The sequence below is a fragment of the Peromyscus maniculatus genome, chromosome 8 (assembly GCF_049852395.1).
Source record: "Peromyscus maniculatus bairdii isolate BWxNUB_F1_BW_parent chromosome 8, HU_Pman_BW_mat_3.1, whole genome shotgun sequence".
Taxonomy (NCBI): domain Eukaryota; kingdom Metazoa; phylum Chordata; class Mammalia; order Rodentia; family Cricetidae; genus Peromyscus; species Peromyscus maniculatus.
The window spans coordinates 88,573,642-88,600,521 of NC_134859.1; the positions used below are offsets into that span (position 1 = coordinate 88,573,642).

The 26,880-nt window shown below is 44.1% G+C and overlaps 2 protein-coding genes across 26 annotated transcripts in view; one reads left to right on the forward strand and one right to left on the reverse strand.

The window, feature by feature from the left end:
• The window catches only part of Brca1 (BRCA1 DNA repair associated), a 76,553-nt gene extending 72,119 nt beyond the window's left edge, over positions 1-4,434 (reverse strand). For 4 of the 10 annotated variants that reach the window (XR_013053080.1, XR_013053079.1, XM_042282856.2 and 1 more), the window contains exons 1-2: positions 2,694-2,981; positions 653-751 (exon numbers count right to left, since the gene is read on the reverse strand). Coding sequence is in view for 8 of the 10 variants with exons in the window: in XM_042282856.2 (XP_042138790.1) it covers positions 653-732 (80 nt within the window). In the remaining 2 variants the exon portion in view is untranslated. Of the gene's footprint in view, positions 1-652; positions 752-2,693; positions 2,982-4,239 lie in introns of those variants that run through there. The other 6 variants (XM_076577669.1, XM_076577668.1, XM_076577667.1 and 3 more) reach the window with 3 other exon arrangements.
• Nbr1 (NBR1 autophagy cargo receptor) overlaps positions 2,883-26,880 on the forward strand; it is a 31,814-nt gene continuing 7,816 nt past the window's right edge. For 2 of the 16 annotated variants that reach the window (XM_076577673.1, XM_076577680.1), the window contains exons 1-16: positions 3,063-3,528; positions 7,450-7,565; positions 10,485-10,547; positions 11,218-11,236; positions 13,314-13,336; positions 16,392-16,589; positions 17,714-17,791; positions 18,089-18,267; positions 18,749-18,916; positions 19,878-20,087; positions 20,968-21,127; positions 21,211-21,501; positions 22,733-22,882; positions 23,880-23,955; positions 24,754-24,918; positions 25,521-25,595. In XM_076577673.1, the coding sequence (XP_076433788.1) occupies positions 7,464-7,565; positions 10,485-10,547; positions 11,218-11,236; positions 13,314-13,336; positions 16,392-16,589; positions 17,714-17,791; positions 18,089-18,267; positions 18,749-18,916; positions 19,878-20,087; positions 20,968-21,127; positions 21,211-21,501; positions 22,733-22,882; positions 23,880-23,955; positions 24,754-24,918; positions 25,521-25,595 (1,957 nt within the window). In that variant the 5' untranslated portion in view covers positions 3,063-3,528; positions 7,450-7,463. The other 14 variants (XM_076577675.1, XM_042282857.2, XM_076577674.1 and 11 more) reach the window with 14 other exon arrangements.

Here is a 26,880-nt window from a genome sequence, read left to right on the forward strand (position 1 = left end):
GTCTATGATCCTAGCACTCAAGAGGCAGAGGCATGAGGATTTGAGTTCAAGGCCAGCCTAGGCTAGATAGTGAGTCTGAGGCGGATTTGGGATGCTATAATGTGGCCTGTCTTAAAAAAAAAAAAAAGAAAAAAGAAAAAAGGTGGGAATGTGGAGATAGCTAATTAGACCAATAGACCAATCCTCTCTTCATTTCATAAAAAAAGAAAAGCTCATTCTGCATTAGACTTACTAAAAGCTTTGAGGACTGGTAACATTCTCACTTTAATTTACAGGGCCAGTTTGAGGCAGACAGATGCTCTCCCAGATACCAAACACTTCACGTTATTTTAACATTATTTACTAAGGTTGTTCCAAGACGTCAGGGGGTCCTACAGCTGGAGGAAAGGCCTCGGCGCCACCTACTCCAAGCAGGCTCCCGCACCAAGGAAGAGCAAACCAAGACAAGCCTTTGGCTGGGAAAGGGTGGGGCGGGGGACAGGATGAAGAGTACTTTTCTAAATTTTTGAAACTCTTCAGTTATGAAAAAACAAAATCATTTTGATATTAACAGATTGTTTTTCTCTCTACTATGTAGAGCCACTTCTACTCATTTGCATGAAAGATAATCATACAAAGAATCTCAAATTAATAAACTCTTCCATTGACTTACCAGATTGGACATTCTAGGATTTTCTGCATAGCATGAAGGACATTTTGTACTTCTTCAATTTGAACAGCAGATAAATCCATTTCTTCCGGGTCCAGTGAACTTTATAATGAAAATTTAAAAACACATATAATTAAACAACTTTACAAGGTTTTTAAATACAGTAGCTTACATGCCAATTTTCTTTTCTTTTTTGAGATCTCCTATAACCCACAGCAGCTTTGTACTTGTGTGTACTCAAGGCTATTCTTGAACCCCTGATCCTCCCGCCTCCACCCCTTTTACTGCTAGAATTACTGGGCATAAGTCATCCCCATCTACCCTTTTGGGGGAAGTTTTCACTCTGTAGCCCACACAAGCCTGGAAATCATTATGCAGCTCAGATTAGCCTCCAATTTGTAGCAATCCTCCTGCCTCAGAGTGCTGGGGTTACAGGTGTAAGCTACCACACCTGGTTTGTCATTCTAAGTAAGAGAAATTTAATTTTGCTTTAGAATTGTACCAACCATACAGCTGATGAAAAACATCTTCATTTAAGAAAGGAGGAGGAGGAGGTCGTCTCAGGGTCTGGAGAGATGGCTCAGTGGTTAAAAGGATGTGCCTCTCCTCCAGAGGACCTGAGTTCAATTCCCAGCACCTATGTCAGCTATCTGGAAGTTTAGATCCAGGCCAGAACCCCTGCGTACATATGTACACAATAAAAAAAAAAGAATCTTGAGCTTGAGAGACGCCACAGAGGTTAAGAGAACTGGCTACTCTTCCAGAGGTCCTGAGTTCAATTTCCAGCAACCACACGGTGGCTCACTACCACCTGTAATGAGATCTGGTGCCCTCTACTGGCTTGCAGGGATACATGCAGGCAGAACATTGCATACAGAATAAATAAATAATGAATCTTTAAAAAAAAAAAATCTAGCAGTTGCTCTTTGTACTTAGCAATCTAAATTCTCCATTCTTTGATAGATGGCCTCTGAGGCCTTCCTTTGGTCTTTCTTTCCTTTCTGCAAGAAAAGGAAATTTACAGTGGAGTGACCGGATAGAAGCGGTAGCTATGAACTTTTCTCCAGAGTCCTGGTTTTCTTTTTCTTGCTTAAAATCAAAACTAAGCAGGGCGCAGCGGTGTCATACCTATAGTCCCAGGAAATGGAGAAGGTGAAGGATAAGAATGGCTTGCTTTCAAAAGTTCTAGCCCTTCCTGGGCTAGACAGGGAAACAAACTCAGTCAATATGGTGGTGCAAACCTGTAACTTTCAGCGCTCTGGAGGCGCGGGCAGCAGGATGAAGAGCTCAGGGTCACCTTGAGCTACGTAAGGAGTTCAAGGCCAGCCAGAGTACAGAAGACCCGGTCCTCAAGAACTCCAAAACTACATGGGCATGGTAGAGGAGAGCTTCAACCCCTTCTCCACGGAGGCAGAGGAAGGTGCATGAGTTCGAGGCCAACCTGCTCTCCATATCGAGTTTCAAGCCAGCCAGAGCTACACAATGAGACTTTGTCTCAGAAACTAACCAAACCAACAAAAAAATAAAACCAAGACAAAGAAACGCACTTTTTTTTTTTTTTTTAAGTTACCAAAACCGAAACCAGCTGACGCTTCTCCATTCTAGCCCTCCCGAGGGTTTCCCTATTACGGCCCTTAACCTCAAGACCCTTTGAAACACGTCTCCCCTGCCAACAGCACCCATTGCTATTGGCGTTCCTTTATGTACTTCCCTTCGGTGAATTGCACATGGATTTCCCTGTCACACTTGTGTGTGCCCCCCTCTCCTCTCACTTAACCTTTTAGCCAGCATGCTTATACTGTCTTCAAGGCACGGTTACAGCCAGGGCAGCTCCTCACCCATCCCCGGCCTTCTTCCTCACAGCGGTCCCCGGGAAGGCACCCACTGCGCCCCTCCGGGGAGTCCTTTCAGTTTCACGACGTCTGGGACCCCTTCCTTCCGCCCCAGGCATTCTCCTCCCAGGTAAACACCCGCCTCGACCTGCAGCCGCTGCCCTTCATCTGACTATCGCGAGGTACCGTTCTGTTCCTCAGGTCTGTCTCACCTTGACTCCGAGCAGAACGTCCGTGCTCCCGAGCCCCGGTACCGGAGAAGCCGCTCGAAAAGCACGGAGTCCTCCCGCGGCACCAGCGGCCGCCGCGCAGCCGCAATTACAATGTATCTGTAATTCCCGCGCTCTCTGTTGCCAAGGAAACCGGCAGCTTGGGCGCCTAGTGCTAGCCTCTAGGAACCCGAGATCCAGACACGTCAGCGGAAGGGAGGGGGAAAAAAATAAGTAGACACTCTTTCCGGGCCCGGGATTGGCCGCCTAGTCTTTCCCTGTATGTCGTAACTAGAAAGAGACGGAAGAGAAAGAATTTTGAGTTTCCTAATAGGCAGCCGCCCCTTCGCAGCTACGCTTGCTTATTACGTCACAGTAATTCTGTACAAAGGGTCGGAATCGCTCATCCGAGGCCGGAATATGAGCGCAAGGTAGTCCCCAAAGCAGTTGCAGGCCGTGGCAGGCCGTGGCCTCAACCCTCCCTTTAGTCTTCCTGCCATGGAAGTCTCCAGTTTAGGTAAATAAAGGCTCGTGTGAAAAAAAAGAACTACCAATTCCAGCATGCATTGCGGGACGAAAGGCCTTCTGCACAGCCTCTCTTGGAAACTGTAGTCTTAAGGAAAAGGAGCCTCCAGCGCCGGAAGCAGGCACGATTACCATAGCAACCCAGTTAACACAGCGGAGTCCTTCTCGCGGGTACGCGGGAGAGCTGCTATGCGTCGCAGCGTCCTGTTTTCATGTCTTGCTCCCAGAGACTAGACTAAAAAGAAGCTGCAAGTCCCAGGAAGACTACAATTCCCATCCGGCCCCGCGACTCTCGGGTGCCGCGTCCTGCAAGGTCAGTGACCCTAGGGAAAGCGGAGGGCGGCCAATCGGCTCGGGAAAGGGAAATCCACTCCGCTGACATCTGCGCACTAGTTCCGCCCTCGGCCTGGGTGTTTGTTATTGTTGTGCGGTTCAGAGAACTGCTGTCCCGCCCTTGCCAACGCGGCATTGACCAATCGGTGGGGTGGTGATTTTGAGGGACAAATAGCGAGAGCCAATCATCGACTCGGGAGCTCTGAGAAACATGGGACTAGGCCTGGTCTCGGTCCGCCATGTTAGATTCACCCCGCAGGGATAGCAGCCGAGCTGGCAGCGAGCGGTCCTTGCACTGGCCACGGGCAAGCGCCCCCCGCGGGCGGAGAGCTGGTAAGGAAGCCGCCGCTGGTACCTAAGAGTGGGGCCCCGTCGATCGTAGAGGGCTCGGGAAGTTCAAGGGGAGAACCTTGGAAAGCGGAGTGACTTTTCCCCGTCTTCAGGGACGTCCACCCTCTCAGTGGCCAGAGGAGCGAGCCGCCAGGGTTGTCAGCGACAGTGGGGTGTGGATGCTGCCCGAGGGCGAGCGTTCGTGCCTTAAAAAGGCCGTTTTCTGCTAAGAGAAGGTCGAATTCCCCCCCCGTACAAAGACAGGGCCTCAGGGGGTGGTGACGCTGGCCCGGGGACGTGGAGTTGCAGGAAAACGATGACTGGAGGACGAGGATTGTCTTTGAGAAGAAAGGACACACACCTTCCTCATTCTGACCCTTTTCTCTTTTTGAGGCTCGATTGAAAATATCTTGATCTAGGACCTTCCGTATTAGAGAGGCGTCGTTTTCTCTTTTTTGTCAGGCATCCGGCTTTAAATCGCCCGTTTTAAAGCCGAGGTTCGGATTCCCAGGTCGGCTTTATTAACAGTATTTGCCGAGGTTGAGAAAATTCATGTGGGGAAAAGCTGACGTTTGTCGCATGAATGTGAGTCAGGAAGACGTGCGTTTGCAGTGCCCCTCAGGAAAGCTGCAGGCTTAGGCCCAGCGGCCTGACTGCGGGCTGGAAACCAGCAGCTAATAGATGGCGTTAACTGTGCCTTTGCTCTTTTCACAAGTTCAAGATGAATGCTCTGACGGAAAGGATTGTCACACGTAAGCCAAAGTGAGGTAGGCCCTTTATGAAGGCCTGTATGTTGGCCAGCCAGACTCGACTCTCCCATTTCCTGTTTTCTCCCATTGACAGAGCAGCTGGATGAACTCCAAAGTATGGAAACCAATTCCCACTCGTGTAATTTGAGAACGGGGAAGATTAGTTCCCTTCCAGGCAGAAAAGTGTGGAAGTGTATTTCTTGAAGTTGGAAAGTCAGAGTGCATTACAGAAATTTTACTTTTGACAAACTCAGTCACTTCATTTTCCTGATTTAAAAAAACAAAAACAACAACAACAAAAAACCTCTAACATCCTGGGGGATTGATGGGATTCTATCTCAATTTTAAAGATCCTAAAGAAGAACTGCATTTTAAGTAAATGAATGCTGGACGTCAACAGGATTGGTGCTAGAGACTAGTATTACTTTGGCACTGAACTTAACTCTAGATGAAGTCAAGGCATGGAAAATTTGGATAATTGAGTCTCTAAAATAATCTGTGATTAAGAATACAAGGTTCTTAACAGTTGTATTCACAGTGCTGCATTCTGGAGGCAAAAGCAGGCAAATCTCTGTGAGTTAGAACCTGGTCTACATACATAGAATTCCCAGGCTAGCCTGGGCTACAGAGTGAGATGTCTGCCCCCCCACCTCCACCCAAAAAAAGTAATAATAATAAGATATCTTGTGGGGCGGTGGTAGCCCATGCCTTTACTTTAATCCCAGCACTCAGGAGGCAGAGGCCAGCCTGGTCTCTACACAGAGAAACCCTGTCTGAAAAAAAACAAAACAAAAAAAAGATATCTTAAGGAACTAAAGAATTATTTCTTACAATAAATAATTTTCATATTTGAACACTGTTTCAAAGAATCCTACATACTTTGTGGTGCTGGAAATTGACCCGACAGCTTTGTACATACTTGGACTGCTCCACCTTACTCCCAGTTCCTTGGACCAAATTTTCCTAGATTCCTTGGATAGCACTGTTAAGGTCAGCAAAATAGTCTTTGTTTTACAGATTCAACAAGTGAAGCTCAGAAATAAACAGTCTTGCTCACAGCTAACATGGCTAGTCCTGTGGTGGAGCTGTACCTGGGACCCAAGTCTTCCCACCCTGTTGGCTCCCCCTTCCTGTGATACTGGAAACATCTAGGACTTGATCTTGTTCATTTCTTGTGTGTGGAGCAAAATCTGGCTCTTTCTATGTGCAGATTGGAAATGTGCTGAATATTTGAAGAGGGGACTTTTTTTTTGCCAGTGTCTTTGCTTTGTAGCTTTAAACAACTTCAACTATATTTTCCCTAAAGTCACAGTTCATCAGTAAGCAAAGTCCTTCAGTAAAGTCAACTAGATTTTAATAGTAGGTATTTGATTAAAAAATTGCTAACTCCTTAAGCCTGATAATGGTATTTTTTTAAATTTTCTCATTTTACAAATATTTATGGAAGAAAAGATGAATACTTTGTCAAGAGAGACATTGTCATGGAGCAAGTTTTTAGCTCAATGGTAGAGTGGCTCCCTAGCATCCGGGCCCCTTTGTCACCTCAGCGACACAAACACAGACTTACACTAAAAGGAAGGAATGCTGGATAACAAAATTCACTCCTAGTTGCTAATTGTGGAACCTGTTAGGAGAGTTTTTGTGGATGTGGCCAAAATTTAAATTCTTTCAGCAGACTTTTATCTCCCCCAACCCCACCCCCCATGTCTTTTAAAGACAGGATGGCAAGACTTGGGTCCCAGATACAGCTCTACCACACTTGTTTAATCTGTAAAACAAAGACTATTTTGCTGACCTTAACAGTGTTATCAAAGGAATCTAGGAAAATTTGGTCTAGGGAACTAAGAGTAAGGTGGAGCAGTCCAAGTATGTAACTTTCTTTACTTCTGGAGAGCTTTTTCCACAAGTTTGTTATTGTTTGTGTTTGGGCTTTTTTTTTGGGGGGGGGGGGGTTGCTTGCTTGTCTTCTGGACACAAGTGCTCATTCTGTAGCCTGGACTATTCTTGAATGGACTGTCTAAAACTGGAATTTCTTTCTGCCTCTGCTCCCCAAGTGAAGATACCTTGTCTCTGTTCTCCATCTTGTTGGCTCACACTGCAGATACTAACTAAGCGCTGGAATATACAGTGAAAACCTTAGAGACTTAAAACCTGTTGGGGGAGTTCTTGTGGATATGGCCAAAATTTAAATTTTTTTCCTTTTTTTTTTTTTTCCCCCTTTCTCAAGACAGGGTTTCTCTGTGTAGCTTTGCGCCTTTCCTGGAACTCAATCTCTAGCCCAGGTTGGCCTTGAACTCACAGAGATCCACCTGCCTCTGTCTCTCTAGTGCTGGGATCAAAGGCGTGTGCCACCACCGCCTGGCCAAAATTTAAATTCTTTCTGCAGACTTTTATCTCTCCTCCCCACTCCCCACCTCTTTTAAAGACAGCATTTCCTTGTTTCCTAGGCTGGCCTAGAACTCTTGGATTCCAACTATATCATCTTGCTTCAACTTGCTGAGTAACTGGGACTACAGGTGTGTGCCGTTGTGCCTAATGTGGCTTTTACTTTTAACGTGGATGTTCTGATTGAGTTTAACTCTATAGCATAAGTGCAAACCTTTATGGCCTAGCTTGAGCATTAGTGTCTATTTCAGAGAAAGAAAAATTCTTCTGTAACAGTGAGATTTGGTAGATAACTACTTAGAGAGTAAATAATGTCACAGGAGGGACATTGTTTCTCCTATTCACTATGATCTCCCAAATCTAACTTACATGTTAAACCTAATGTGTCTCTGTGGGTTTTTAATCCCTTCTCTTTCTTCCTTCCATCCGTCTCTCAGCCCCACCTCACAGCATGGAACCACAGGTTACTCTAAATGTGACTTTTAAAAATGAAACTCAAAGCTTTCTGGTTTCGGATCCAGCAAATACAACTTGGGCTGATGTTGAAGCTATGGTGAGTATCGCTTTGTTCTGCTTTTCAGTGCCTTAAACACAGATATTCTTTCAAAATGTGCCCATTTTTAGCAGTTGGTTTCCTAACTGCCAAGTTTGTCCTCATTACCATTTCTGGACATCTTGAAAAATTGTTTTTGACAGGGGTTCAGTATTTGTATAGGATGTGTAACCAGGATAAAAGGAAGAAACAATTATGTTCTTTTAAATATTTTTTAAATTACATATATTTATTTTTTGAGAGGGAGCAAAAGTCGGGGTAAATTTCAGGAGTTGGCTCTCTCCTACCGCATGGGTCCCAGGTATCAAACTCAGGTAAAATTATTTTTTAAGTGAAATCGGATTTAGAAACATACTTATTTTAGAAATAGTCTGAGGGATAAGTTAGTGTGTCCTCCACCCCAGCCAGGCTGTAGGGGAATGTTGTTTGGCTGGAGAGCAGATCATCACTGCTGTTTGTTAATGCCGGGATAGGACTGGCGTTTGGCAAGACCTGCCAGTTGCTTTATTGCTGGGTCAAAGGTTGGCTATCTTGGTGTTGGCAGAAAGCAAAGCCAAGCCCCATGGGTGTTTCTACACCTCATTTCTCTAATCTTGACTTGCTCTTTGTACCCTGCTGGTTTCCTTGACTTGCCTTGGTCAATGTTTTACTATTTGGCACCTGTGTTTAATGTAACATTTGGTTACAGACATGTCTCGACCTGGTTACCTGTGTGGGTAGCTTAAAAGGAAGGAAATGTTAGTCTAGTCCCCTGCCTTCCCCAGATTTCTCTTTCTACTGTGCTAGGCAGATGGTTATTGGGAAAGCAGTGGGACCTTTGAAAATGATATGAGCACCAGTTATCTTTTTTTCCCTAGTAGCTGGGTAAGTTGGCAACTTGCCTTTTTCTTTCATTGTAAAAGTTTAAATTATAAAAGGGTGATACATGCCCATTATAAGACATGAAACAATCTTTTTTTTTTTTTTTAAAAAAAGATTTATTATTTATTATGTATACAGCATGTATGACCAGAAGAGGGCACCAGACCTTATTACAGGTGGTTGTGAGCCACCATGTGGTTGCTGGCAATTGAACTCAGGACCTCTGGAAGAGCAGTCAATACTCTTAACCTCTAAACCATTTCTCCAGCCCTGAAACAATCTTAACATGTAAGGAGATAATGTCTGTCCACAAATTCCTACCCTGTATCTGCTCTCCATACCTCCTTTGAATAACTGGAGGTGACAGCCCTGAGTACTTCCCCACATTTCCATGTTCCGTGTTCATGCAGGTTTCATGCTAGGGTCACAGGAAACACTGTCCTACAGCTTGCTTTTCTTACTCAGCATTATATTGTAGCCATAGTTTTTAATCAATAGACGCAGAGTAAAGCTCAGTCTTTTCGTTTTGTTTTGTTTCGAGACAGGGTTTCTTTGTGTGGCTTTGGAGCCTGTCCTGGAACTCGCTCTGTAGACCAGGCTGGCCTCAACTCACAGAGATGTGCCTGCCTCTGCCTCCCGAGTGCTGGGGTTAAAGGTGTGAGCCACCGCCCTGCAAGCTCAGTCTTCTTAAACTGAGTCCACGGCATTGCTAATGTTGCTGAACACTATGGATGTAACCATTACTTACTGATTTCCCCACCAGGATTTTCTTTCTTTTCACAATATTAAAAAAAACAAAACAAAACAGGACCTGCATCTCTGAGTATGGATAACTTACATATTGTTCTATAGGGTGGATTCTATCCAAAGATGAAATGTGATTTTGAACTTTTAAAATTTGTGTGTGTGTATGTGTATGATTGCTCCTTCCTTTAACCATTATGTGTTTTCTGGGGAGCAAACTCAGGTTATCAGGCTTGTGTATATTGTATACAACAAGTACTGTACTACTTAAGCCATCTCATTAGCCCTGATTTTAGGTTTTTAGATGTCACCTAGGGAGATGGCCCAGTGTTGAAGAGCACTGGCTGCTCTTCTAGAGGGCCCACTTTGATGTCTAACCTCCAGGTGGCAGCTCACAACTATCTGTAACTGCAGTTCTAGAACATGAGATGACCTATCCTGGCCTTTTCCAGCACCAGGCATGTACCTGATGCACAGATACGTGAAGGCAAAACACCCATATTCATGAAAGAAAATTAAAAACACATTAATGGGCTGGGCAGCCATGGTACACGCCTTTGATCCCAGCATTGGGAGGCAGAGTCAGGCAGATCTCTCCTGGAACTCATTCTGTAGCCCAGGCTGGCCTTGAACTCACAGAGATCCTCTTGCCTCTGCCTCCCAAGTGCTGGGATTAAAGGCGTATGCCACCACCGCCCAGCTCCAAGTTCATTCTTTTACCAGCATTAGAGCCTACTTCCTTAGAATTGTATATACTAAAGACCAGCTGAGATATACAGCCTCATGAACTGAACAACTACTGAATTCTTCAAATTTCCATTGGTAGCAGCCATTGATGGACTACCTGAACCACAGTTTGTGAGACATTCTAATAAATCCATTTTGTTCAGACATAGAGAGATTCATTCCACCAGTCCTTTTCAGGTAGAGAACCTTGAATAATGCAGTTGTTTTTTCCTTCACCTGCCCACTGAGGAAGGTGTGCTGGCTAACAATAGTGCTCATAAACACATTCTTTATACCTCAGTTATTCTCTAAATATTCAACTATCCATGAAGACTATTCTGTATTATTATTCATTTGCCAACAGTTTGTTCTGAATTTCTGGAATAAAACTCCTAAAACAATGAGATAAATAAATGAATGAATGAATAAATGAATAAATAAATAAATATTAAAAAAAAAAAAGCTGTGGTCTTGGGAAGGTCCACACCAAACCAGCACCCCCAGGCCAAAAAGAAAAAAAAATTAAATTAAAATACTCAATTTTATACACTGAGATACACTCATCTGATCCTTGTGTTTCATTTGCAGGTAAAAGTTTCATTTGATCTGAATAATATTCAAATAAAATACCTGGATGAGGAAAATGAGGAGGTAAAATAACTGTCGTCCCGTCCATGTGTTGTATGTGTCCCCGTTCCCCGTCCCCCCTCCCCCTGTAAATATTTAGAATAGGGATCTTTTCGGGAGTGATACAGAGTTTAAAAAGCTCAGAATAAAATGCATTGTAATGGCTCACACCTGTATTTCTAGTACTTGGGACTGGGGCATGAGGATCCAGGTAGTTTAAGGCCAACCTGGGCTTTAGAACCAAGTACTATCTCAGCCATAAGGGGACAAGACAAAAAGGTAAAGAATAATGTTATTTCATTTACCTGATAGTTTAAATATATTTGATAATCTCATACTTTATGAAGATTAGTGGCATCTGAGATGGAGCTGAGAAATGGGAAAGCAATATGGAGACTATCAGAGAGAGAACCTAAAACTCTAACAAGGCTGTCTTTTAGTTGATGATGATGATGCTAATAGGGACTCTACTCAGTGGATAATGCACCAGACTAGCAGTACTGTGTATCTGGTACATTATCATCGTACACTGTGCTACCTGTTAATGTCCCTAAGATAAAACAAAGCACATTACTTAAATAGTAGTGGAAATACTAGACGCCTGGCCTGGGACTTTGGCGTGAGACTGGCTCTAGTTACATAAATCCTCAGGTGATGAGACCCAGCATTCACTGTTGCTTTTTTCTCTTCATAGGTATCCATCAATAGTCAAGGTGAGTTCCTGAAAAAAATCTAGTCAGCTGTATCTAAAATTTGCCTGACATGGTAGTATCTATCTGCAAGTCAAGTCCTGAGGAGGCTGAGGCAGGAGAATTTCAGGTTTAAGGGAAATCTGAGCTACATAGTTAAACAAATTTATCTGCTCATAGAAGTGTTTCTATTTCAACCATGTTTTGCTCTGGCATACATTTTAGAATAGAATTTGGTATGCTGTAAATTAACATTGTACTGTGGGCATTAGTTTCGTAGGAGATTTTTCTTTTCATTTTTTTTTTCCTAATTGAGGCAGGGTCTCAGGAGGTAGCCCTGTCTGGCATAAAAGTCAGTGTGTAGCCTAAGATGACCTTGAACATACGATTTTCCTGCCTCTATCTGAGTACTGAGATTACAGGCTTATGCCTCCACCCCCCACTTTATGAAATATTAGGAATCAAACTCAGGGCTTGGTGCATGCTAGGCAAGCTCTCTACCAGCTCAACTACATCCCCACCCTCATAAGGGAATTTTTTTTTTTTTTTTAAGATTTATTTATTATGTATACAGCATGTATGATAGCAGTCCAGAAGAGGGCACCAGATCTCATTACAGATGGTTGTGAGCCACCATGTGGTTGCTGGGAATTGAACTCAGGACCTCTGGAAGAGCAGTCAGTGCTTTTTAACCTCTGAGCCATCTCTCCAGCCCCTCATAAGGGATTTTTATTGTAGACCGTTTTTTTTTTTTTTAATAGAAGTTAGTTCATTTGCATGGATCATAAGGACAGGCCTTATCCAACTTTATATTTAAGATGCTAATCCTCTGAAAATAATATGCACCTAGTTTGTCACATACAATTCATTCTGCTGTTGTATTTGTTCTGACCAGACACATATGTGAATTTCAATGCATAAGCAAACTATGTTCCCATGTTTATTAGATGGTTGGTTATAGTCCATATCTTAGTCCCTAAAACATTATTTGAGCCAGGTAAGATGTTAGACAGTCTTAACACAATCCAGAAACTCCACTGAATCTTGTGCTTCACGGAACATAGTTAGAGGAGCTGGGTGGATATCTTGCACCTAGAAGGCTGCAGCAGCACTGAGGGACTTAAGAGGAAGATGCTTTGTAATAGTTTCTCTTTGCAGTGGGTAAGTGTTGCATTCATTTTTCCTGGGGAGGCGCAAACAAAGTCCAGCCATCCCAGGTAGGCACCAATAACAGATCAAAGCACAAACTCACCAAAGTCCAGATCTTCTTGCAGAGCAGAGTTACATACAGGAGTATGGATAACCCCCAAACAACTACATCACTGCAAAATCCTACCTCATCATGGTTTGCAATCTCACTGCATTATTGAATCCCATTTTTAGCCATTCTTTCACTTTGTAAATAGGTTGGGGAAGGGACTTGGAATCTCAGGCAAGATTCTCCAGACACCTTCATGGAATATCAGAATTCTGGCTACCACTGTATTGCTGTGTTCTGATTGTCTTAGCTATGGGGGCAGGGGCCAAGAATGTTACGACCGGAAGGAAAAGCACCATACAACAATAAGAAGGAAGTGTGTCTAGCAAAAACGTAGTGATTGTCCATATGTAAGGATTCTAAGAATTTGTATAGGATTGGGTTTACTTTTTTAAAGTAAACTTTATATTTTTAAGATGTATAACATTGATATGAAATATATACAGATGGTTTTAAAAGGTTATTTCAGTGAAAGAAATGAAAATATGTGTCATCTCACAGTTACCATCCCACACCCTGCCTCTGCCACTTCGAGGTGAGAGTAGCTGAACTCTACTATAGCAAAATCCTTAAATACAATCCATTACTATTAACTGTAGTCTTCACGTTGGATACTAGAGCTATAGGATTAGCTAAGCATGGTGTTACCCTTCTGTAATCACAATACACAAAGGACTATGAGTTTGAAGCCAGCCTGGGCTACGTAGTTAGACCCCCACCCCCACCCTCACTCCTCCCAAAAAAGCAAACAACTGTAGGATTGACGGTAGCCAATAGAATCTTTAGGGCTGGTAAAAATTAGTGAGTCACTGTTGTTGTTTTCTTTCATTTTCGTCCCTTTAGGAGAATATGAAGAAGCACTTAAGGTAATGTTTACTTCATTTTATTTTCACGTAATTTGAAAAATCTTTATTGAAACCTAAACTCCACTGGAAAGTACTAAGAATAAATAGAATGACACCCATTTTGTTAGGGAGACGATGGTAAGTAGGTGTGCGACTCAGCAGCAGGCAGTTCCTAATACAGGAACTGCAGATGGAAATTTCTCCGGCCCTGCCTGGCCCAGCAGTCCGGACGAACCTCTCCCACCCGCAGTCCCATAGCTGCCCATAAAACGATCACTCAGAGGCTTATATTAATTACAAACTGTACGGCCTATGGCTTTAGCTTCTTGCCAGCTAGCTGTCATCTTAAATTAACCCGTTTCCATTGGCCGTGGGGTCACGGGTCTGCTGACATCTTGTTGCTCCTGTGGCAGAGGGCTCGCATCTCCCCCAACCCCGCCCTTCTCTCTGTGTCGTGCTTGGATTCCCACCTGGCTGTAAACAGCTTTCTTTATTACCCAGTGGAGCCACACATGTTCACAGCACACAGTCTGTGTTGTTATGTCATCTCGTTGCTGGCCTTGGGGCCCCATCTCATGTGAAAAGAAGACTGGGTGTGGGGGCCACCTCTGGAATCCCAGCCCCGGGAGGCCAAGGTACCCGGACCATTGAAATCAAAGACAACTTAAGCTACAAAGTGACTTTGAGGCCATCCTTGGCTATGTGACAAAACTGTCCCAGAAACAAAAAAAGAAGAGATGGCAGGATTGTTTGAACCTAGTTTAGAGATAACCTGAGCAACAGAGCAAAACCTTACTTCAACAAGAATATAGGTTGTTGGTTTTTTTTTTTGTTTTTTTTTTCAATGATGTTCTAATTCAGGGCCTCCTGCATGCTAGGCATGTGCTCTGTATCTCATTCTAATTAAAACAACTTGTTAGCCCATCCATCAGTCGACATAGTTACAAACGGATTGTTAGTTTAAGTGGAATCTTAAGTCTATTGTATAAAAAGGTAAAGGAAAAACATGAGACAGAGGTGGATAGAATTCTAGCCATTTGGTCCCTATTTTTTTTAAATACTGAAAGCAAAACTACTTGAAGGAGTTTCCAAAAACATGATTAGGAAGATGCAACTACTTAAACTTGCTTTCTAAAATACGAGGTTATCCTTTGCTTTACATCTAGTATCCACTTATGAGTGAGTACATGCTAGATTTGTCTTTCTGAGTGTGGGTTACCTCACTCAGGATGATTTTTTCTAGTTCCATCCATTTGCCTGCAAACCTCATGATGTTATTGTTTTTCTCTGCTGAGTAGTACTCCATTGTGTATGTGTACCACATTTTCTTTATCCATTCTTCAGTTGAAGGGCATCTAGCAACTCCAGGGAGGCTACCTAGTAAAGATGACCCTGAGAAAGACACAGGGATCACCCAACGACAGAGAAATGGATGAGATCTACATGAGCAAACTGGGGGTGGGGGTAAGAGAGCTTAGGGGAGCGGGAGGTACCAGCTGGATCAGGAGCCGAGTGGGAAAACAGGGAGGGAGGTACCATGATGAATGAAGACCCTGGGGGAATAGGAAGAAGCAGAGTGCTAGAGAGGTCCCCAGAAATCCACGAGATACCTCCACTGTAGTCTACTGGCAATGGACAAGAGAGTGCCTGAACTGACCTGCTCTGGTGATCAGATGGCCAAACACCTTGGATGTCATATTAAACTCTCATCCAGTGTCTGATGGAAGCTGATGCAGAGATCCATGCCCGAGCCCCAGGGGGAGTTCCGGGAGCCCAATGGGCGAGCGAGACAGAGAGAGGGAGGGAAGGAGAAAGAAAGAGGGAGGGAGGAGGGATTGTATGAGCAAGAGATATTGAGACCATGATTTGGAAAAGCACAGGGACAAATAGCCAAACTAGTGGAAACACATGAACTGTGAACCAATGGCTGAGGAGCCCCCATGGAACTGGACTGGGCCCTCTGGATAAGTGGGACAGTTGATTAGCTTGAACTGTTTGGGAGGCCCCCAGGCAGTGGAGCCAGAACTTGTCCTTGGTGCATGGGCTGGCTTTTTGGAGCCTGGGGCCTGTACTGGGACACTTTGCTCAGCCTTGGTGTAGGGAGGAGAGGACTGGACCTACCTCAGGCTGGGCTGACTCCCCAGGGGAGACCTTGCCTTGGAGGAGGTGGGAATGGTGGGTGGATTGTGGGGGACGATTGGGAGGATGGGGGAATCCATGGCTGATATGTGAAATTAAGTTAATTATAAAATAAAAATATATAAATAAATAAAAATAAAATACGAAGTTAGTGAAAAGTAAATGCTTAGCTATAGAACACAGCTTGAAGTTTCCGTGATTGGTGCTAGTCTGGAATTGAGTTTTGTGTTTTAGAAAGTTGAGATTAGAGTTAATACCTTGTAGAACAACCAGTTAAAAGCCAGACGTGGTAGTGCACACCTATAATTGTAGTAATTAGAAGGTGAAACAGGAAGACCTTGAAGCAGGGGCCACCCCAGGCAGACTCCATGTCAAAACAGACAGACAAGAAAATTAAAGGAGAACCTTGTTAATGGAAAAATCTCACATAGAAATTTCCTCAAATTTTAACATAATAAAGCCATTTGTAGTTAATATTCTTTATATTCTTCTTAACAGCAGGCTAGATATTAATGTGGAGGTAGACTGTCTCGTCTCTATCCAAAGCCCTTGGAACCTGACATGCCTCTACTTGTGTGGGTAGGGGGTGGCAATATTTGTACATTCATAATGAGATATCTTAGGAATGGGTCCCAAGACTAAATTTAAAATTTATTTGTCTCATACTTTATATAGTCTACAGGTAATTTTCTGTAGTTTTCTTAGTATACAATAGTTTGAGTACTACTGATCATAAAATGCCAGGTGCTAGTTTTCCACTTCTGGCATCATGTCATTACCCCAGAGGTTTAGTGCTCAGGCTATTCTTTAGAAATGCTAGCAAAAATCATGGCATAGTTTACTATACTTCTGTATTTCCATGCTTTGACGTTTCATTTGGAAAATGAAGTGAGGTGTATTTTTATTTTGTTAACATGCTCTTGTAACATGCTTTCAGATGGCTATCCTTAAGCAAGGAAACCTACTACAGATGCAAGTCCATGAAGGGCACCATGTTGTAGACGAAGCATTCCCTCAAATTGTAGTAGAAAAGCAAGCGCCTGCCAGGAAAGGGAAGAAGCCGCTTGCACATTATTCTTCAGTGGTGAGAGTCTTGGGATCAGATGTGAAGACCGCAGAGGAGCCTGTGGCACAGGTATGCAGAGGGTGGGCCTGTCCTCCCAACTCTAACCTTTATTGTCGTTGTCTCTTACACACCGTTTGCATAGTCATCCAAGATTTGGGCAGGGAGCCTGGGGAGGTAGCGTTGCAAACACAAGAGCCTGAGTTTGATCCCCAGAACCCTTATTTAAAAAAGAAAAAAACAACAAAAGCTGGAAAGATGGCTTATTGGGTAAAGAGGTTGTGCAAGCATTAAATACATGAGTTCAAATCCCCCGCGTTCACATAAAGTCAGACATAGTGTCATGTCTGTAAACCTGATGTATCTGTAATCCCAGTGTTCCTGTGGCAAGATGGAAAGCAGAGACGAGGATTTCTGAATCACAGGCCAGCTAGCTTGGCATGTGCAGTGGTGCACAACAAAAGAGAGTCCTCTTTCACACAAAGTGGAAGGCCAGAACCAGCATCCACTGCTGTCCTGATCTCCACATACATGCCTGTACTCACAAAAGAGCCAGGTGTGCTGCCTATGTGTAATCTCAGCACCAAAGGGGCGCAGAAAGGAGCCTTTGAGGTGACAGGCCAGGCAGCCTCGCCTAGTTGGCTGTTTCCAGGCCAGTAAGTGACTCTGCCTCAAAGAGACAAAGGTAAACAGTGCCTGAGGAATAACCCCCAAGATTGTGCTCAGCCTCCGCATGTGAGCACACTCCATACACATGTTCACAAAGACTGGGGGTTATGTCCACCATTGGGATCTGAAGAACTGGCATCTCTGGTTTACTCTGGAGAAAGAGAAGAAACTAGAAAACACTTTTTATTTTTCTCTTGTGTTCCTTCACACTGTAATATTTTCTTGAAGATTTATTTATTGTGTATACAGTATTCTGCTGCATGTTTTGCCTGCACATCAGAAGAGGGCACCAGATCTCATTATAGATGGTTATGAGCCATGATGACACTGCTGAGAATTGAACTTGGGACCTTTGGAAGAGCAGCCAGTTCTCTTAACCTTTGAGCCATCTCTCCAGCCCCTCATACTGTAACTTTTAAAAACTACATACTTACGATATTTGATAAAAGAAACCTGAAAATAACACATTTTCGAAGAATTACTTTTGAAAAATAACTTCCAAGGTCTTGGGTTGTATTTTCTCACAGCCATGTCCACGTGCTCCTTGTGACACGGACCAGCCTCATGACAAGCCCCCAGACTGGTTCACAAGCTACCTGGAAACGGTGAGTGTTCTCTCCAACTTGGGTTTTAGCAGCTCTGTTGGCACAGGGAGAAAGCTGAACCCAGATGGCTGCGGCCGCTGCTGTGGGTGAAAGGCAGATGGCAGCTGGTGATTTCCAGACACAGTCAGCTTAGCCATGAAAGGAAGAGACCTGTAACATCTCTGTTCTTCCCTCCAGCAGCCGTCAGCCATGTTCTTAAGTATCACCAGAGACAGGGACACTTGAGGGTTGCTGTTCTCTTCTCACTTGGTCCAGTGCTGGAACTGAGTTTCCCCCACCTTCTGCTCTGCCTTGTAGTTCAGAGAACAAGTGGTTAAGGAAACTGTTGAGAAGCTTGAACAGAGGTTGCGGGAGAAGCTGTTCCTCCAGAAGTCGGCCTCGGAAGTCTCGATGCCTGTTTCAAAGGACCAGTTCAACTGGCATCTTGCTTGCAATCACTGCTACAGAAGGATCATAGGTGTGCGTTACCAGTGCAGGTAAGTGATTCCTGGGTAGAGGCAGTGTCTGCCCTAGCGTTCTGGGGACTTGAAGGGAAGCTGGACATCTTCTGTCTTTGAGCAGTAGGTGATGTGGCTTGGATTTGGAAGCACAAACTACTTCTCATTTTGTGGGATGTGTACATGTCTTGTGGGATATGTAACTGGAAACTATTACAAGTGCTTTTCATTTACACATTTGAATGAACAGAATCAGGCAAAATTAAGTTCCCTCAGTCAAAATTGGATCACTTAGGATAGACCCCTCCCCTTGGTCAAAACGTTCTTGTATCTTCTTCCTATAAACTATTTCATGAAGATAGGTGTGATTAGGAGTTACTCTTGTCGTTTTAGCATAGGCTCCACATAACCAAGTCACCAACTTGCTGGTCATGGAGCAGATATAAAGTGTGATCTTGTTCCCCTCTACTTCAGGGACTTCCTGCTGTGACGTTTTCACTGTGTTGTTCTTTTCACACAGCGTGTGCCCAGCCTACAACCTTTGTGAAGATTGTGAAGGGGGGCCGTATGCCCATAGCCGTAGCCACGTCCTGCTAAAGTTTCGGAAACCTGTTGTGATTCCCTCCGACCCATTTTCCCACTTAAAGGGTCCTACTCCTCGTCTGCCTCCTGCTCTTGAACAAATCAGGTAAAGCCATACACTTGTGGGTGCTCTTCTGCTTGACTTCTTGATTCTGCTGACACAACATGCTGATGTTAAAAATATCTGATGTAAGCCAGGCAATGGTAGTGCACGCCTTTAATCCCAGCACTTAGAAGACAGAGGCAGGCATATTGCTGCATTCGAGACTAGCCTGGTCTACAGAGTGAGTTCCAGGATAGCAAGGACTAGACAGAGAAACCCTGTCTTGAAAAAAAACATTACCTGATTTGTGCTGGAAAGATGGCTCAGTGATTAGGAGCACTAAGAGGACTTGATGCTTTTGTGGAGGAACCTGGATTCAGTTCCCAGCACCCACATAGCAGCTCACAACCAACCATCTAACACTCCGGTTCCAGGGGATCTGATATCCATCTCTAGCCTCTGTGAGCATCAAGCACACATGTGGTACACATACATACATGCAGGCATATGCTCATACACATGAATTAAAAATAAATAAATCGGGGCTAGAGAGATGGCTCAGTAGTTAAGACTGCTCTTCCAGAGGTTCTGAGTTCAATTCCCAGCAACCACATGGTGTGGCTCACAACCATCTGTCATGAGATCTGGTGCCCTCTTCTGGCAAAATCTTGTGTGCAAAATCTTGTGTGCAAATAAATAAATAAATCTTTTAAATATTTGAGATGCCCAGCATTCAGAACTGTCCTGAGTTCCAAGCTGGACTGAGCTACATAGTGAGACCATCTCAAAACAAAAGAAAAATGCAATGATATTATATAATATCACAAAATTGCTGATAGACTCCTTATTTTGCTCCTTTTCAATTGATGTGTAATAATGAAACAGTTGTCTGATTTTCATCAAGTGGAAATGATGACTACAAAAGAAATTAAGAAACTAGATGCTAGCCATTGATGGATTTACGTAGCTTCAAATTGCTTCGATGTTTTTTTGTGTTTCAAGACATTCATTCATTATCCCACAGGATCCAGAAACAGGTGGATAAGAACTTTGTGAAAGCAGAAAAGCAAAGGTTGCGTGCTGAGAAGAAACAGCGGAAAGCAGAGGTCAAGGAGCTTAAAAAGCAGCTTAAACTCCACAGGAAGATTCATTTGTGGAATTCAATCCATGGACTCCAGAGTCCCAGGTCCCCTTTAGGCCGACCTGAGAGCTTGCTGCAGTCCAACGCCCTGATGTAAGTCCCAGGCCAGCGGGAGTGTGGCTTGGGCTAGCTCTCCAAGGCTGAAGCCATCCTGTGTCTTACCTGTTGTGTCTCCTAGCACTCACCTGTTCCAAGCTTCCCGTTGTCTGGTCCAGGCTGGTTCAGGAGTTATTTCTGACACTCACTTTGATGCCTTATTCAGAAAGCTAGAGAGTATTAAGACTTTGAATGGGGGTGGCTCAGACTTCTCTTCTCTGGAGGCAATCTGGCTGGATTGGAAGCAAAAGAACAAGTTTCCATTTGTATTTATGGACACTTTTAATTATCCCTTAAGGCATCGTGTCTGTTTTCTAGCCTGGAGTTTGATTCCTAGCACTACCTTTTACACACATGTATGCACACAAGATTTTTATTAGTCTTAATTTTTATTTTATTTATTTATGGTTTTTCAGGACAGAGTTTCTGTGTAACAGCCCTGGCTCTCCTAGAACTCGTTCTATAAACCAGGCTGGCCTTGAACTCACAGAGATCTGCCTGCCTCTGCTTCCTGAGTCCTGGGATTAAAGGTGTGCGCCACCACCACCTGGCTATTATTGTATTTATTAGTGCACATGTGTGTGTACACACACATGTGCCATGACATGCATGTTGAGGTCAAAGAACTTTGTGGAGTCAGTTCTCTTTTCTCTAACCTTTGTTCATTCTGGGGATTGAACTCAGGTCACTCACTCTGGCTGGCGTGGCAAGTACCTTTCCCTGCTGAGCCTTCTCATGGGACCAATTAGTGTTAGTTTTTAAGGCAGATGTATTAGTGCATCCTTAAAAAGCAGTCAGCCTCTTGAATCACAGTGGGGCGTGTTCAGAAGCCATCATACCCAACAGCAGGTAACTAAGCATCTGGATTTCTGTCCAGGCTTCCTTTGCAGCCCTGTGCCCCAGTTATGCCAACGCTCAGTGCAGCATTTGTGGATGAGAATTTGCCTGACGGGACGCATCTTCAGCCAGGAACCAAGTTTATCAAACACTGGAGGATGAAAAACACAGGAAATGTGAAGTGGAGTGCAGACACAAAGGTATCTTTTTGCTCACTAAATGGAAAGACAGTGACGCACAGTAGCAAAGGACATGGTGACAAGCTTTCTCTTGTTCTTTTCAGCTCAAGTTCATGTGGGGAAACTTGACATTGGCTTCTGCAGAAAAGAAGGATGTTGTGGTTCCCTGCTTGAAGGCTGGCCATGTGGGAGTTGTGTCTGTGGAGTTCATCGCTCCAACCTTAGAGGGAACATACACTTCGCATTGGCGTCTTTCGCACAAAGGCCAGCAGTTTGGGCCTCGGGTCTGGTGCAGTATCATAGTGGATTCTTTCCCCTCTTCTGATAGCCCTGATAACGTGGAAAGGGGCATGATCACCTCAAGCAAAGCTGATGATCTCACCTGTGAGCAAGAGGTGAGCACTTACACTGTCAGCCTTGCCCCAGTTACCAGATTATTTCCTCAGTCATGGGGAACGTCCAGCTTTGTGACACAGGCCTATATTCCATGCATGAGAGGCTGAAGCAAGAGTATTGCGAGTTTGAGGCTAGCTCTTGCTAAGGACTGACACAGACGGACCCTGGGAACCTGAACCTAAAAAAACTCATTCATAGCTTGCTATTCTTCCAGACTTTCTGGAAGTTTACTGTTTCTGAGTTTTCCATCACCTTGACAAAATACTTGAGATAATTAATGTACAAAGAGAATGAGTTCTTTTGGTTCACAGTTTTAGAGCTTCTGGTCCATGATTAGACAGACCTATTGCTGTAGGCCTCTAGTTGAGGTATTAGACTATACTGGCAGAGAGAGAGAGAGAGAGAGAGAGCCACTCAGGGCCAGGAAGAAAAGAGGAAGGGACCAGAGTCCCAACATACCCACAGTGACCTAAGGACCTCAGAGAAGGCTCCCCCTTGTGTTTATTGTCTAGTAATACCATGCCTCTAGAGGTCAAGCTTTACGTTTTTTGAGACAGGGTTCTCTGTGTGGCCATGACTGTCCTAGAACTCACTCTGTAGACCAGGTTGGCCTCAAAGTCAGAGATCCTCTTACCTCTGCCTCCTAAGTGCTGAGTTTAAAGGCTAGTGTGCTGGATTAAAGTTGTGTACCACTACTGTCCAGCTTAGGGGCCAAGGTTTTAACACATGGGATTTGGGGGATATTCTTCCCTCCAGTACATTTTTGTGCTGGTGTTTGGCCTAGTCTTCAAGGTGTGTAGCATCCTTAGGGTTGGTTCAGGCAGACCCTAAGGGCTACTGTCTGTGATGGTGCTTGCTGCACCAGGGGAGAAAGGGCTGCCTGGCCTGCCTGTGAACTGGTAGCTTTCCCCTTCACATTCGTCTCCTAGAGTCCCCTGTGTGTGTTTGTTCCCTGGTACCAGTGCCATCTAGACCTGCCTGTTAACTTGCTGCCTTCATCTGTTCCTTTTGTTAGTGGAGCTAATGAGTGTTAATGTCCTGGTTTGAGCTAACTACTTTTTGGAACAGTATATGAACTCTTCACTATTTCTGCAGCTTTTCTAGAAGTCTAAATTAAAATTAAAAATTGAATGAGAAGGTTCTACTGTGTTTTTATTTTAGGGATGACATGTCAGCTGGTACCCGAGCTCTGTTGAGGTCCTAAAATGCCCCCATTATTTGTCTCCATAGGAAGCTTTTCTTCTTGCTGAAGAAGAGATTCCGTTGGCTGAAGTGAGGAAGCAGATAGAAGGGACAGGAAACAGTATCTCCCAGAAGACACAGAACGTCACCAATGGGAGAGAACTGTACATTCCGTCTGTGGACCTTCTGACTGCCCAGGTAAACAGTCAGCACTCTGGGGGACAAGGGAAGGTGGATAGATAGCCATACATGCTTCTGGGCAGGCTTAATCCAGTCAGCTGTATTTAGTGAGAGTGAGGTCATCTATGGAGCAAGTTTGTGAAATGTTTCTTCATGAGTTGGAAGCTCAGGCTTGTGCTTCCCCACAACTTCCCTCTAGTGGCCTCTTCATATTAGGTAGCCTGGTTCACTTGCCTACCCACTGTTTCCTCTCTATTAAGATCAATCCACGTGGGGCTGGAGAGACGGCTCAGAGGTTAAGAGCACTGACTGCTCTTCTAGAGGTCCTGAGTTCAATTCCCAGCACCCACATGGTGGCTCACAACCATCCGTAATGAGATCTGGTTCCCTCTTCTGGCGTGGAAAGTTACATGGTGGCAGAATGTTGTATATATAATAAATAAATAAATAAATCTTAAAAAAAAAAAAAGATCAATCCATGTGAGTATTTAATGGGTAATAGGGATTTATTAAGATATAAATTAAGGGGGCTGAAGAGATGGCTCAGAGGTTAAGAGCACTAGCTGTTCTTCCAGAGGTTCTGAGTTCAATTCCCAGTAACCACATGGTGGCTCACAACCATCTGTAATGAGATCTGGCGCCCTGTTCTGGCCATGCAGACACAGCACTGTATACTAAATAAATAAATAAATCTTTTTTTTTTAAAAAAAAGAGAGATATAAATTGAGGAAATACACTCACAAATACAGAACGGAGTAGACAGCTAAAGTTGTCCTCTGATCTGACCAGGAGTGAATCCACCTTGAAGGCAGGAGCAGGGAGAAGGGGCATGTGACGATTCTCTCTCCTCCCTGCTAGTTAGACATTTGAGAATATTGGTTCCCATTGAACTCTTTTTAGTTTCAGTTGATTGAGGAGGGGCATGAATTTGAACAGAATTGAATCCAGGCAATGTACAGAAGGGCTGTAGGTCCAGTTGCAACAGACATCTTTATTTGGCCTTCTCTTTTTCTAGGACCTGCTGTCCTTTGAGCTGCTGGATATAAACATTGTCCAAGAATTGGAGAGAGTGCCCCACAACACCCCTGTGGGTAAGCATGTCTTGGCTCATCGTGTTTAGGTGCTGGTATTACGGTCTGAGGCCCAGTAGGGTGAGGAGTTCTCCCATGAGATAGTGAAGCTGCACCCATGGTCCATCTCCTCTCCCTGTCGTCTGTCAGTGCCACAGTACAGTGTGTGTAGGACTTCCTTATTGTAAAGGAACCCTTCTTCATTTCTCTCCCTTTGTTCCTTCCTTCATGGTTTTGTATATGGCTTTGACCTGCTGTGCCATTTACTTGTTTGTGACCCAGCATTGATTGGTCAGAGCTAGTTGCATTTCTGGTGATCTGGAGAAGTTCTTTATGACAGGTGGTGGAGCATATTTAGGTTTATTTTAACTCCACAGGAAGCAAGAAACCTACAGACTGCTGCTTCTGGACACATGCTTTTTCTCAGTTGATGGTTTTCCTGTCTTCATTCTCCAGATATGACTCCCTGCATGTCTCCTCTGCCACATGACAGTCCTTTAATAGAGAAGCCAGGCTTGGGGCAGATACAGGAAGAGAGTGAAGGGGCGGGATTTAAAGCACTTCCTGGTAAGGGGTTAAATATCTGTAAAGCACTTGTACCTTCCCTTCCCGTTCCATCCCTATTTTCATACACCCATTCCTCATTAACTTTACCTCAGCATGCAAATTGATTCCTGTAGCATCTCTTACTCTTTCTCAGTCTTCCCTCATGACAGCAAGAGCAGCTATTCATACCGCACCTAGGTTTAATATGCAGTGATTGGTGAAGCTCTCAACTCTTTAAACATTAAGTACAGACAAGCTTTGTGTTTCTTTCAGATTCCACTCTATCAGCAAAGAGGAAGACTGAGGCCCCTGCTTCAGTGGAAGAAACAGAGGAAGACCTGAGTGGGACCCAGTTTGTGTGTGAGACTGTAATCCGATCCCTTACCTTGGATGCGGCTCCAGACCACAACCCACCTTGTAGGCAGAGGTCCCTGCCAAGTGAGTGTCCCTACATTTCCACCAGCTAGCAAGGTGGTACCTGAATAGTGAGAGGGGAGGGAGACTGATGTTTGTTGGAAACTGATCACATTGATCATTCTTTTTGTTTTGTTTTGTTTTGTTTAAAATTGAATTTAATGATTTCATTTTTCTTTATGAAATAGCAAATAAAAATCTGTGACAAGTTGAGAGTCTGGGAAAGCAAGGAAAATGCTTTACGTTTAACTTCCTCTGACAGTCTTTGCCTTGCAGCTTTTATTGTGTGGTTCCCTGCACATGCGTGGCCTCTTTGGCTTGCAAAGGAGGCAAATTAATCCCAGACATGAGTCCAATCTAATGACAGCAAGATGTTATCATTTTATCTGGAGTCAGCTGGGGTTGGGGGCACATACACAGGCAAGACCTGCGGAGTCTGCCAGGAGCCCCTGGCTGTTAGACTTCAGATGTAGCATGACCGCCACCCTGTGTCCAAATGGCTCATAGCACTTAACTTCAGGAGGAGCCTCACAGGCAAGCTCTGAAATGGTGTATACATTGATCATTCTTATTAGAGCACCAGGAACAAAGAAGCCACCTAACTCGTTCTCCGCTTTCTTTCTCAGGGGAATTCCAGCTGCAGTCCACAGAGGAGCAGCAGCCAGCTGTGCCGCCTGGGTCCTGCAGGAAGGATTCTTCCTGTAAGTTGACAGCTCCTCAGCAGAAGCTCCCGTTGGCAACGGAGCCCTCTGCTTTCTTCCAAGGGCTGCAATCTGAAAAATGTGGGACGACACAGAGTACCAGACTGCTTCCCAGGGATAAATTCTACCATAAAAAATACCTTCGTCACAGGGGTGGTAGCGCACGCCTTTGATCACAGCACTCAGAAGGGAGAGGCAAGCAGAACTCAAGTTCAAGGCCAGCATGGTCTATATAGAGAGTTTCAGGACAGTCACAGCTACACAGAGAAACCCTGTCTTAAAAAACAAACAAACGGAAACCACCTTCATGGGTTCTGGTGGTAGCTGCTGATAGTCTTACAAGCATGAGGAGGTCAACTCAATCCCTAGCACCCACCTAAAAAACATGTGGCAGACCCTGTTGCAAACAGTAGGGCAGATGGACAGACATTTTAGCATGTGCCTTTAATCCTAGCACTTGAGGTACAGATGTAAGCAGTCTCTTGAGTTTGCAGCCAGCTACAAAGTGAAACATTGTCTCAAAAGAAGATGGGGGGATGGCTTCTAGGGAACTGCACCCAGTGTTGACCTTTTTTCTGTCCTCCATTCACAGTTCAGTTATCTACCTGTACACTTACACATACACAACCTACTAGTTCACAACAGACTACTAGTACCAAATTAGTAGAACCAGTACTATATGTCTCAAAAACTACCCAAAAGTTCAGTTTCTGGTACATAATAACAATAATACCAAATCTGAGGGCTTAGGGAATGGCTTAGTGCGTAAGAGTCCTTGCTGTGTAAGCAAGATGACCTAAATCTGAGTCCTCGGTACTCACCTAAAATCTAAACAGAGCCCTTCTGCTTGTCACCCTGTCTGCCTGTCACCCCAGCATCGGGGAACTGAGACAGGCAGATCCTGGAGCTCATAGCCAGCCAGCCTAACCAAAATGCTGAGCTTCAGGTGAAATGAGAGAGCCTTTGTCTCTAATAAGGTGTGAAACAATAAAGACAGACCCTTGATATCCTCCCTGACCTACACACAGAGACATGAACAGGTGTAATTAATAGGCACCATACATACTCAAAAAAATTGATCTATATATACCTTTAAACAAAATTGTCCTATTTTTGCTTAAAGTGAACACATACATATGAAGACTTTTTTACACATATATACAAAAAGCAGAAAGGTGTGGAAAGATAAACCAAATTGTTCATAAGTGCTGCTCTGATATGATCTTGGGGCACCTTTCTACCCACCCCTGTAATTTTCTTGTGTTCTCTGACTGTGCATCACTTT